Genomic DNA, 13,072 nt, shown 5'->3' with positions numbered 1-13,072 from the left:
TAGGGGTAAGGAAATAACTGCAAAAACAGAAGTGAAACCCTAAGTCCTGAACCTCTTCCCTTAATGAAATTTGTGAAAAAGAAATTTGGTTTGAGTGGAAGGGAGAAAAGAAGTAGTTCAGGAGAGGAAACCAGAATATAGTTTGCCACAAAGGAGCCAAACCAGACCAGCTGAGATTGTAGTGTGTTGGGCAATTCAAGTGGTAATATTCTTCATGTTCCAGAATTTCAAAATTTTAGAAAGCCAAATCCCCAAACTGTAGTCTATAATATATGCTTTTTAAAGGAGTGTATTTACTTATTTAAGTAGAAGGAGAAGAAAAAAGTATTAGTTAACATCATTGATTGGCAAAGAAAATAAGCAGCTGAGGCTGATTTTAATTAATATCTCACCAGTTATTCTTGAAAAATTGATGCAAAATACTAAAGCAATATTTCAAAAAAGATTACTACTCTGGGAAAAAAAAATTATATTCATTTCCTATTCAATTTTTTCCACAGAAAATTTAATCGTTAAAAAGAAACACTATAACTAAGAAATCTGAAATTATAATCAAAATACTCAAATACGACAATGAAATTCCTATTCATTATAAGGTTAAAGATTTTGATTATTTTGTCAGATAGGAACAAGACAATTATATTTCTAATACTTTCATTGCAATGGGAATTTTTCACGTTGATGCAAAGAACAACTATGATTACTAGTCATTTGATAACAGCTTTTACTTATTTGTGCATAGCTTGAAACATTTTCTTGAAGAATGACAGCCCCGTAGGGCTAAAGATCTCATTGAAGGGAAAGTTCAGAAGCACAAGTAAAATGTACGACCAGCATCCTGCAAACTAACTGGAGGGAAACGTTGCAACCGAAGAAAGTCTCAGCCTTGTTCTACAGGTTTGGTGATATACCCAGCTACATTCCTTTAGTCAATTGTAACAATTTCTGCACAAAGTTTGACGTCTGTCTCTTTAAAGCTGGATGTGTCAGCTCTCCTTACAGAAGCCAAAACATAACAAAGTTCACAATCTGCAATCTAGTTGGGATTTGATCCAGAAATTTAGAGGCAGGAAGAAGTCATACTTTATTGAACATTCCCAAAGCCACATAATTTTCTAAACCATGTAAAGAATGAAAAAGTAAATATAGAAAGAAAACCTTCCAGTACAGTCTTGCATTGCTAAACAATTGCTCATGTCAGATGAAGCTAAATTTTCAACAGATAACAACACTAATACTAGAGTTGGGTGCATGTATTTTATAACATACATCCTCAGCCAGAGTTTACAGCCCTCAGTACAAGAAAGACATAGAGATTTTGGAAAGGGTCCAGAGGAGGGCGACTAAGATGATCAGGGGGCTGGAGCACCTCCCCTATGAGGACAGGCTGAGGGAGTTGGGCTTGTTCAGCCTGGAGAAGAGAAGGCTGTGGGGTGACCTCATTGCAGCCTATCAATACCTGAAGGGAACCTACACCCACGAGGGGAGTAAACTCTTCAAAAGGGCTGACAACAGCAGGACTAGGGGAAATGGATCGAAGTTGAAGGAGGGAAGATTTAGGTTGGATGTTAGGGGGAAGTTCTATACAAGGAGAGTGGTTAGGCCCTGGAATGGGCTGCCCAGGGAGGTTGTGGATGCCCCGTCCTTGGATGTGTTTAAGGCCAGGTTGGACGGGGTCCTGGGCAACCTGATCTGAATGTGTGTGTTTGGTGGCCCTGCTAGGCAGGGGGGTTGGAACTACATGATCCTTGAGGTCCCTTCCAACCCGGGTGATTCTGTGATTCTGTGAGTTGTGCAGACAAATATTGTTTCAAAACTCCTGATCTTGGAATTTTACCTCTGCAAGTCAAGTAATTCTGTTACACTTACATTTCAAGGAAACAAGGTTGCTCCCTTACACCTTCAGGTCTGTACACTAAGCAACTGCTCACAGCTTTAAGCAATAAGATTATACAAATGCATTCAATGAAGGCTCAAAGACCATAAAAAACATAACTACAGCAAATAGTTCAGTGTTTGTCACCTGATGCATCTCTAGAGAGCGGCAGCTATCAGTACAGAGCAGAATTTCACAGACTATATATTTATAAATTAAATCTCAATTTAACAATACAGTTAGACTGAGCCTAAAAGCATATTTTACTGAAGGTTAAGTTCCCAAGATATCACTTCTATCAGCAGACATATAGTTTACAATGCAATAAGATACTCTTATTTAAGACACATGTGCATTTTAAGTGAAGTATATCATCACCTTTAACACCAGAAAAATGAGAACAAGCAGCATTTATTACTGACAGTCTTGAACTTCCAAATAGCTGATCTTTTTAATATCTTTTAATAATGCTTCCCATTTACAGGAAATTTTTACTTGTCTTACTAGAAGAAAGGAATGCAGAAACCTTCTACCTTAATGTTCAATTTACAGACAACTCACGATACCAACCTCAAAATTTTCAGTGCTATTGACTGTGATGCTTTTTTCTTTCCACCGGTTTTGCAGCTCTCCTGAATCATCCCAGATGTTCTCAATAGCATCTTCAGAGTGCTTTTGAAGCCCCACCATCAATACTCCACTCTGACTGATCCAATACCGAAATGTAATCTAGCACAAAAAAAGTTATAATTCTTAGAGTGAAGTGCTATGACAAAAAGCCAAATAAAGGACTATGCATCAAAATACCTGGCAAGCATGTTCTTCATCAGTTGGAAGCAAAACTTTGGACCTTAACATTGCAGAAGACAATCTCATCTCGGAGGATAACGAAAGGAAATAAGCTATTAAAATAAATATAAAAACATAAATTTGGAGAAATATAACAGTAAAACAAGAAAAGATGCATTCAAGTATGAATTAGTAACTAAATTGCAAAATAGAACTTCTTCCATGGAAAAGATTCATGGCATACTCATAGCCATTTTATGCCAAGCTTTATCTCATTATGACATATTGCTTCTCTGTGATCAGGCTAAATTTCAGGTAGGCTTCCAACATTTTTTCACTTCAGCTTCTTACTCGAGTTCCCAATAAGGCGCAAAATTTTGGAACAAAGCTGGTCTGGTAAAATGATCAAAGAACTTAAACAATTGAATATTTTGCATATTTCATGCCTAAACATAAAAATATTGACCTACAACAGCTCAAGTCTTTATGGAGGTAGAGAAAGATATGAGAGGATGTTACATTGTTCCACTTTTCCAGAGGATGCTTCTGGCTGCTTAGGAAACTTCCTCACAGCAGAGAAGAGGTCCTGGTATCCCCATGCTTGGATCCCAAATGAAAGAATCATTCTCAGAATCCACCATAATCCTTGTGTTACAGAATATGTCCAAATTAAATCTTTGCCTTACTTTAAAGTATAGCAGCTCAACCAGAGTAAGGAAAATGTGCTTGTAACTATGCCTCTTCCTGGCATGATTGCTTCAAATCTCCAGAATCAGATCTCCATCCGTTTTAGAACATCAGATACCACTAGTCTAAATTTTGCTCTTCCATAACATTAAGTTCTCAGATATATTGAATTTTATAGTTAAAGGATGCAAGGCGCAATGAAGGGAAAGAGAGAAAGAGGTAAACCACTGACAAAGTGCTACAAGTTCAGCTTCAGATTTTAGAAATCCCATTGCTACGCCATCAGTACTTTTGGAGCCCGTCAGCCACAAGGACACTCCTCCTACCTACAATAATTTGTGGATTGGTGGCTTAGTAAGGCCCTCTCCCTGACTACAAAGTTTTATCAGGTTTTCCACTTGGGACTTATTTTTCTTCCCTAAATAAATAAATAAATAAATAAATAAATAAACATGAACTGGAAATAAATAAATCAGATTCCACCTACCACAGATTTTGTCACAGAGAAGAAATTCTTTGAACAGCAATTCAAAATATTCAAAGTGCATGGATATACATGGATAAGAGTTTTCAATTCATAAAATTTTGTTGGTTTTGATTTTTGAAGTGTCTTTCACTATATTTTTCAACTACATTATCGATGAACTAAAAGAACCGTGTGAACAGACAAAGATAAAGAGAGCCCACTGAGTACTAGTAAATGGTTAAATCATTTAACAGGTGATTTTGCTTCTAATTTGTGTGCAATTACTTATTGTGACAGCAGGAACTCCTCCCTCCTGTGCACTGTCGCAGGACTTCAATTGTAAATGTACAATATATTTTCCAATCTTTAAGCAGGAACAAATATAAAACAGATTACACAGTCTGCTAATTTTTTAGAAGATAAAAGGTAAACTTTTACTGGACATATGCAGGAATTGCTTCCAGGTCTTTCTGCCTTCTGGTGCAACATACTACCAAGCATGCACAGACTCTAGAAATTTCAGCTTAACTAATATTTCTGCCTGGTTTATTTTGATACAACCAAGATTTTATTAGATTTTTGTTACATTGAGCACATCTTGTATTTGTTTCTTGATTACAAGCTCTGTCATTATGTTGCAAATCACTTGATTTTTAACTCATGCACTTAAAATGAATTTTATTTTACTTTATGAAAAAGTTTTGGTGTTAACCCAGATTTTTGTATTCACATCACTTTAACCCAACATTTATTTGAAAAGAGTTTAATTTTTAAATTACATTGTTAAAGATGTTCTTGTTTGCTTTATAAGCAAAAAGTTATTAAAAGCATACCACAGAATCACAAAATCATGGGGGTTGTAATGAACCTTTTGGGAACAGATAGTTGAAGCCCCTTGCTAAAGTAGGTCCCCTACAATAGGGTACACGGGATAGCATCCAGACAGGTCTTGAATATCTCTAGAGACTCCATAACATCTCCAGGCAGCTTTTTCAGTGCTCTGTCATCCTCACAGTAAAGCAGCTCTTCCTCATGTTTTTATGGATCTACTTTTGTGCCAGTCTGTGCCTGTTGCCCTTTGTCCTGTTGCTGCACACCACTGAAAAGAGCCTATTCATTTGGTTCCAGTACATTAAATATTAATAAAGTAACAACAACTTTTCCAGGCATTCACCTCTATGACTACAATTCACATTAATTGTTAAGTGGAACTGTTACCTGTTTGGTATCTTAAGCAGTACATAGGATGTAGCACTTGCTTGAGAACAGTACAAATTTCCACACCCCCAGATCATAATAGTTCAAGAGTGAGGACAAGAGCTTCTATAGGCTCATCAATCTTTTAGTGATAATTTAGTCTTCTGTAAGTTATATTCTTATATACTCTCTAATGTTTTATTGCCTGCCACCCTGTGCATGTTCTGAGGACTCAAAATTACTACTGTGTTTGTGAGAAGTGAGTGGGAGTGGATGGATAAGGAGAAAGAGACAAAAAAAAAAAATAGCACAGAGAAGATAATTAAGCAGTTTGGATAATAAGCCCACATATTTTCTTTGACAATAGAGTGCTCCATCAAATTGTTAACCTCTTTCTTCGCTTTTTTACAAAGACTTCTAACAGCTCGGGAAAGCAGGAATAAATGCATTGAAACTAAAAATTTGCCTCAAGTCAATTTAAATTATGAAGAAATTTAAGTACTCCAAAAGAAAGAAGCCTAGTTTTGGAAAGTAAGGTTAACTTGGCAAAAGAACAAGCATAAGGGATATATATCTCAGGAGACAGGGTCAATTATTTACTCTGTTGAGTGACAATATTTAAACAAAGTGAAAATATAATAATAAGTTTTAGAGAAACTGGCTCAGATAGGCTATGAAATCTCTTCCTATTCTCAGCTCTAAAATCACCCTCTCTCAAAATATTTGAAACAGTAAGTTACAAATGACATATACACATGCTTTAGTGTTCAAAAATGAAATATAAATATATCTCAAGGCAAGGGATTCAATTATAATTTCTAAAATTCGTAAGTGTAATGAGTGACATTACAACATGCTATCTCTGTAAAAGGTAGGGATCACTCAGGCAGATAAATGTGACTCTTGATGATTGATTACTTATTCCTCCACAAGAGCAGGAAACCTGTTTCTTTCCACCCTCCTCCCTTCAACCACTCCTTGACCTTTCCCATCCCCCACAGAATTCTAGACTACTCTGATTATAAGCACCTAGAAAGCTCTAATGTCCAGATTTTCATCTTGGAAAACAGCATGTCAGAACCCAATAGTTCTATCAAGAAAATAGTAATTTAAGCAAATAATAGAGAAGTAAATAACTTGTAAAAGCCCATGATTCCTTCAGTGAAAGCAAGGATTCTTACTACTGTCATTCCCATTGTGGTCAGAATATGGTGGTCCCACACCGGAGTTGCCATTTCTTCTAATCCATCCAGGATGGAAACTCGCTTCATGAAGAGGCTTGCAGAGGTCAGTTTCAAAATCACATTTTTCAGAGGAACCTAAATTGAAAGAAATTCAGAAGGAGAGATATGTGGGAGTGCATCCAGATTTCATACACCATGTGGAAAATATTTGTCAGCTTTTTCCCACATGCAGCAAAGAAGGGCAAGGTAAGGCTTTGCCTTCTAAGTGGGATTCTTTAGATACCAGGACTATCCTCATGCTGCCTTGCAAATTAGTGGCTCACACCGGGTCCTCGATATTTGGTCTGGAAAGAAGGACTTGGATTTGTTGTAATTTCTAATTTTAATTAAAAGTTTAAGTTCTTCTTCTTGCCATGCAAAGGAAGCCACTATGTTAGCTGGATTTGGGGAATTTAATTTTAAAATAAGGTAAACTTGTGCACACGTGTTAACTGGAATATGTAAATGATAAGAGCATTAATCTGATATCTGGGAGAAAGAGCAGCAAATCAAATCCAGATTCGTTAGTCCTGTGTGCCCAGATGCCTTGAACTTTTCTCTGACAATGTGCTTCTCATTTATCAAAATATAATCCTGGTATATGCTTGGCACAGAAGTCCAGAATCAGTTCTGGGATACTTGTTCTTAGTTCCTCTGCAATTAGAACAACAGTTAACACTGTATTGCGTACCATCAAATTCTGCAACTTCATTGTGCTGCACTAAAACATTCTAAATGCCATTGGCTGGAAACAATGCCTGTTGAATTCCCCAGTGATAGACATATCTCAGGTTAAGCATACCATTTCTATTTCCACAAGAGATGAATATTTTATGTTTTCACTACATAAACTTGAAACCTTCACTGTGCTTGATTTTGGTTTCTCTAGGAAAAAAAGCACTTCCTCCAGGCCACATCTTTTATTATGCTTATAGAATATGCAGCAAGATATGCATAGGCTAATTTTTATGCAGGCTTTTTAACCATGTTTCAGTGAATACCACCACAGATAAACACTTAAAATGCAACTAGGGAAGGTTGCTCCAAAGACGAGTAAAAACAGAATAGCATCCTATGGGCTGTCTGCAAGAAATAAGTGCCAAAACACATTCCATTTAAAACAGGGAGATGAGGAAGTGCTGTGAAACTCTGAGTGACAGGCTGTGGACTCTGTGGCTGCTCAGATAATGGTCTGGTTGTGCTGGGGCAGAAGTTTGCTGTCGAACATGGGGAGAGGTCAAGGTGTCAATTTGTATGTTTGCCCATCTGCCGCACACTGTTCTGATCTGGGAATAATGCAAAGTTATTTTTCTACTTAAACTTCTGCACTGCAATCATATCTTCAAGATAGATCCCTACTGTTCTGTCTATACCCTGCACAGATTTCAGGATGTTTCTGCTCTTAAAATTACAAAGATGGAATATTAGGTGATTCATTTTTATAGTTATTTAGGTCTTCAGATGTGGTTTGTGTTTTGTCACAGCATTGGAAAATAAGTGGAATAAGCCCTACAGTCCCTTTTACTCATTCATTTAAACTTCTAAAATTTTACTGAAAAATATTCACTATAAACAGTCTTAAAATATTTTGCTCTTAGAATATCTGCAAATGAAGTTTTATAAGTAGACGTATAGGAAACAAAACCTTGAAAAATAATTTGTTTCTGCCAGACTTGGATTTTTTTTAATATATATTTTTTTAATGTTTATTTGCGGATAATTCTGAGAAAAAAAAGTATACCTTCTAATCTTTTGACCTTTTTTTTGGCATATGTCTTTCAGAAAATATTTTTATGTTAGATCTTCTGTGAAAGCAAACATTCCCTTAAAAAACAATCATGAACAATCAAGGATTTTCTTACTGAAAAAGACATTGCTCTCACTGTTTTGTGCATCTTGATGTTTTCTGTCTATTTGAAAATTTCTAAGAGAATCCTGAACATTATTTTGTGCACTTCATGTAATGTGAAACAGATATGCTTCAACCACATTTATGTTTTTGATGAATCACTGATATGCTTCCGCCACTTCAAGAGCTGAAGTTTAAAAGCATCAATAAAATGTTGGTTGATGAATCAGCTAGTATGCACCTTAACTTGACTGTAGAATGCTTCTGTGAATTGCATCTTTCTTCCCCTCTATAATTAACTGTTGCCATAACTTGATGTGAATATGAAAGTTATGAAGTTGGACGTCATAGCGTGACTTTAAAAGATGAAGTTGCAATGTGATTTATAATGATTAGTGAACTCTGATAATAATATAAAATAGACCAAAAGTAAAATATCCTTTGAATTGTAAACTGATGGGGAAACACTCACTTTGCTATGTAACATCAGGATAAAGATTTACAAATAAGTCACAGCATGTAAGATAAAACTGAATCATCAAAAAATAAATCAAGGAAAAAATTGAGACACTAGAAAAAGGAAAAGGAGAAAGAATAATTCTCAAATTCTTTCTTATATGAAGAATCCCCCCCCAGTTCCCACTGCTGCTACATTATGTTATCAAATTGCATCACGCTTACAATTAAGCCCACTGAGAATTACCTTGTCTCTCATCACTGCTGCTTTCGCACTGGTTGGTGAAAACACACAACTTTCCAGCTGGAGCAGAGGAGCCATCACCACACTGCCATTTCTTTTCTGTAGGTGAACAAATATCTGCCAGAGTAGCACAGTAAAGCACACAAAAGCATATAGATTTGTTCATGGGCTATGCTGCTATCCAAACTCTCACTGTAAAAAGAATTACTTTTTACTGTCTAGTATTTGTTGAGAAGTATCTCTGAAAAAAGTCAGCGTTTGCACACATCTCTCAAAGACTTCTTCAGAATGTCAGAACTTTGCAAACCCACAGCTTAATGAAACATGACTTCCGTGAAGCAGCGACTTTCAACCCGGCATATCTTTGAATAATATTTAACTTAATTTAACATTGTTTTATGACTAAAAAATTTTGGTGCATGCTGTGCAAGTCTACTGTGTATCGTTAACTTATTGACAGAATTTATTGCCTGATAGCTTGCAAACATGAGATAAGAAAGTAACATGATCACACAGGAGAATTACTAAGTAACCAGAATTTATAAAGAACTCTTTCCTCATAGGGTTTTGGTAGATGCTCACAAAATTAATTTATAAGGAGCTCGTGCATCAGATGTAGAAACACTGTTAAAAATGCAATGCTGATTTTGCATCACATACATTGCAAGTGACTGATATAGGAACAGAAAGATTTTCAAGGCCTGTTAACAAATGATGCCAGCAGTTTAAAGAGGTATCTATTTATTACTTACTTGAACTACAGCTATAGAGACTGTATTCAAGGTATCTGATTTTCAATAGTAAAACACAATTTGCATAAATGAACTAGCTCTGATTTCAAGATGACTAAATTCCTGTATTCTCTGGGAGAAGTTCTGTAACTGTAGAAATAGAAGAAAAAAAATGTATAGTTAGACTGACACAGGAGTTCTTTTTTACTCGGTCAAGAAATCGATTTGCATTGTTTAAGCAGATTTGCACTTCATTGTATGGTAAGCCCATCAGGGCTGACCCAGCAGTAAAAGGCATTACAAAAGCAACCTTGCACAGAATGTACATCTCCACCAGTATAAGAAACAGAAAGAAGTCTATACACTGACTGAAGATATCAGTTGAAGGTTACAGGAAGAGCCTGAACATCAATTTAGTAGACACAACACCAAGAAAGCAGACAGCAGTGAAGAAATCACTGGTTTTCTTCTGGAGGAAGATAAACCGACATATTAGACTTCTCTAAGGACTGCCATCCAACTGTGGAGAACTGCATGGATTAAAATAAGGTGGCAAATAATTCAAGATAGCGGTATGGGAAAGGATTCCTCTGCTCATCATCAAAACTTTATTGGTGCTCAGATACCAGAAAGCAAAGGGCTGGAACTGAGCTCTCTCTGAGACTAAATCAGCTGATCTTCATGCAAGAGCCACACAGAGCTGAATGCTCAAAGAAACAGAAACCATAACTCCCTGTGCACAAGTAGTACACTTTGAAACAAGAGTTCCCTGGCATTTTTTTTCTGATGCTGAGATTCTATGTCAAACAAGCCCTTCATCCATATCAGTTAAATGGGGTTGCCATTTAAGCAGTGATTTTTTAACATTAACTTCTGACTGACATTGTTGCTAATGAGAATTCTGAGTTTTCCACTCCCATCATTTTACTTCTGTGGTTGCCAGAGAAAATCATGAATTGAAATGGAGTAATCAGGCAAAGCCAAAGACAGAATAATCTAAACAGCATTTTCAATAACAATCAATAAAAAGCATGATCCTCCAGTCATATAGTGCATGTAAACCTTAGACATGTTACACACACTATTATGTTCCACAGCTAACCATCTTTAACAACTGTTTAAACCAGAAAACAAAGCTATAGGAAAGGTACATGTACCTTCTGGATTTGCTTGCTCAGCTGTTTTGAGAACTGGATCTAACAAGAAGGAGAATTGCAAACGTGGCCTTAGGGATTACCTGCAGTGTTCAACATGCCACATCTTGGTAACCTTTCCGCTATTACATATGCCTTGAAAAATGCAGTTCAATTTATCAGTGATGTTCTTAACCATTATTTAAAGACAATAATGTTGTTCAGATCTTGGCATCTAACAAGTTTACGCAATTTTATGAGAAGTGCAGTCAGCTTATTTGCCCTTTTAACTAATCCCTGTTGCCAAGCTGTGAGTTGTGCTGTCCTGCTGTTCAACAAATGAGTAATTACTTACTAACAAATTACATATAAATTTTAAAAGTGGCTTATATTAATTAACAAAACAGGCTTTATTAAATATTTTAGATTTATATTTTTGAGATTTTCTGTGCAGCCAAGAGATTGGGGGAGCAATGGCTTCCTGATGTTCAATGGAAATTAATAGGAAGACCCAGATTAAACTAGTCCAATCTCTTTTGAGCAAGAGTAGACACAACCATACCTAACGAACATCACAGCACATTCGCTGATACCTAACCTTTCCATACAATTCTGCAGTGATTCAAACTAGTTGGTGCTCATCAGAATTTGGTACATATGTTAATGTCTCATTTGTTAATCTCACTTTCTGTAACAAAATCCACTGGAAGTTATCAAAAGCAGAAGAAAAATCAATTACACAAATTGTTTTCTTCCTGATATCCAATACTGTATTCCATGAAGAAAAATCAAAATGCTTGCAACCTATTTGGTTTGAAAAACACTTCTTCATCAACCAGGAGATAGACTGAAATCCCAAGCAATTAATGAAATTAAAAAGCAGATTGTTGGTTAACTAAATGTCAAGGAAAAAAACTGTAAAGAACTAGAATTGTACCTAGAGAACAACACAAGTAGTATATTATACTAATGCAAAATTTTATTTCAACAAGAGCAACAATGCTGCTATCCATTTAATAGTTGTGAAGTTGAGACTGCTAAATTCACAAATCTCCAGGTATCACAGTCAAAATAAGTCAATTATTATAAGATTATATGTAATAGCTATTTTAGTTTCTACATAACCAAGAAATGTATCTAATACTTTAACTGATATGTATCAATATTTTCTGAAATTGAATCTTTAAAATGATTCAAATTTTGTTACCTTAATTATCTCATGCTGTAGGAAGCTTGCTTCGTGTGAGCTTTTATTAAGCTTGATGTAATAAGTAGTTTAACAACTTGAAGTGTCTATTTGTGAATGTTTTCATTTTGAAAATATTTGAATAGCATTGATTTGTTGAATCCATAATTTACTAGTAAAACACACTTGTTTTGACAAAGCTTTTACATGTGAATCCAAGATTCAAACTGAGGTTTAAAAAAGTATAGGAATAAAAACTGATACTCAGGTAGTCCATAAACTAATCCTGGGAGAGAAGACTGAATCAACTCAGTATGTTCAGAGCAGGAAAATGGTACTAATCAAATGCCTTAGATGCCCAAACACAAGGGAAGTAGAAATAAGAGGAAAAGAAGATTATTGCAAAAGTTAACAGACAGTGTTAGCTCAAAGCAAAACACTGTGAAAACTAGAAAACCATTAGTTCTGTTTCCAGTGGAAGTATATGTTATGTTTTTGTTTTGTTTTTAAAGTCCAATTTTTAGAGCTCATTAAGGATATTATCCTAGTATTTTTAGTAAATAAAAAGCAGTGTTACAATGAAGATTTAACAAAAAGTGAGGCTTTTTTGCCTTTTTTTTTTAAAAAAAAAAAAACAAAACACAAGCGTGCGGCTAAGTATAGATATGTAGGCCCTCTTGAAAATACAAGAAGTCAGCCTTCTTGTTAATTAACAGTAAGAACACAGTTTTCCTAGGCATGTGAAAGAGGTGAAAAGACAACTCTGGAACAAAAGACTTCTGAGGAAGACAAAAGCACAGACGCTTCAAATACTGAACTGCAACAAGCCTGAAAGCAAAAAGAAGAATTGAGGTCTAGAAAGAGGAGGAGGAAAGACAAAGAATAGATAAACCAGTGAAAATAGAGAAGGTGTCAGAAAAACAGAAGGATGGGCAATTACTTCTTAAAGCAGTAGGGAAATTCTGCAGAGAAACTTAAAAGTAGAATGAGAACAAACAAAACAGAACCAGGCACTAAGATTGGTTTTCGAAGTTACTTTAATAAATAAGCAGTTCTTAAAAAAATTATAAAGAAAACTTGCATCAAAATGAACTTACCTTGTGAAGCCTAATTTATTTAAGTCAAGTCAAAATATATGTAATCTAAGTGAAATTAAGATTTCTCAATCAGCCTTTCCACTCAAGTAAATTTGATGAAAATTTTCTAAATATTTTGCCTAAAACTAGAAACCCAAG

The 13,072-nt window shown here is 35.5% G+C and overlaps 1 protein-coding gene across 3 annotated transcripts in view; it reads right to left on the bottom strand.

Annotated features, from left to right (window-relative positions):
* Nucleotides 1-9,116, bottom strand: part of MALRD1 (MAM and LDL receptor class A domain containing 1) — a 207,557-nt gene extending 198,441 nt beyond the window's left edge. For 2 of the 3 annotated variants that reach the window (XM_042817544.1, XM_042817545.1), the window contains exons 1-4: nucleotides 8,791-9,115; nucleotides 6,197-6,334; nucleotides 2,684-2,778; nucleotides 2,447-2,605 (exon numbers count right to left, since the gene is read on the bottom strand). In XM_042817544.1, coding sequence (XP_042673478.1) covers nucleotides 2,447-2,605; nucleotides 2,684-2,778; nucleotides 6,197-6,334; nucleotides 8,791-8,953 — 555 coding nt within the window. In that variant the 5' untranslated portion in view covers nucleotides 8,954-9,115. Of the gene's footprint in view, nucleotides 1-2,446; nucleotides 2,606-2,683; nucleotides 2,779-6,196; nucleotides 6,335-8,790 lie in introns of all 3 variants that reach the window. The other variant, XM_042817546.1, reaches the window with a different exon arrangement.
* Between the last annotated feature and the right edge of the window lie 3,956 nt (nucleotides 9,117-13,072).

Source organism: Centrocercus urophasianus, unplaced genomic scaffold (genome assembly GCF_019232065.1).
Source record: "Centrocercus urophasianus isolate 14NV4802_14NV808 unplaced genomic scaffold, USGS_Curo_1.0 seq_16, whole genome shotgun sequence".
Lineage (NCBI taxonomy): Eukaryota > Metazoa > Chordata > Aves > Galliformes > Phasianidae > Centrocercus > Centrocercus urophasianus.
This window is presented reverse-complemented; position numbering and strand designations above follow the sequence as displayed.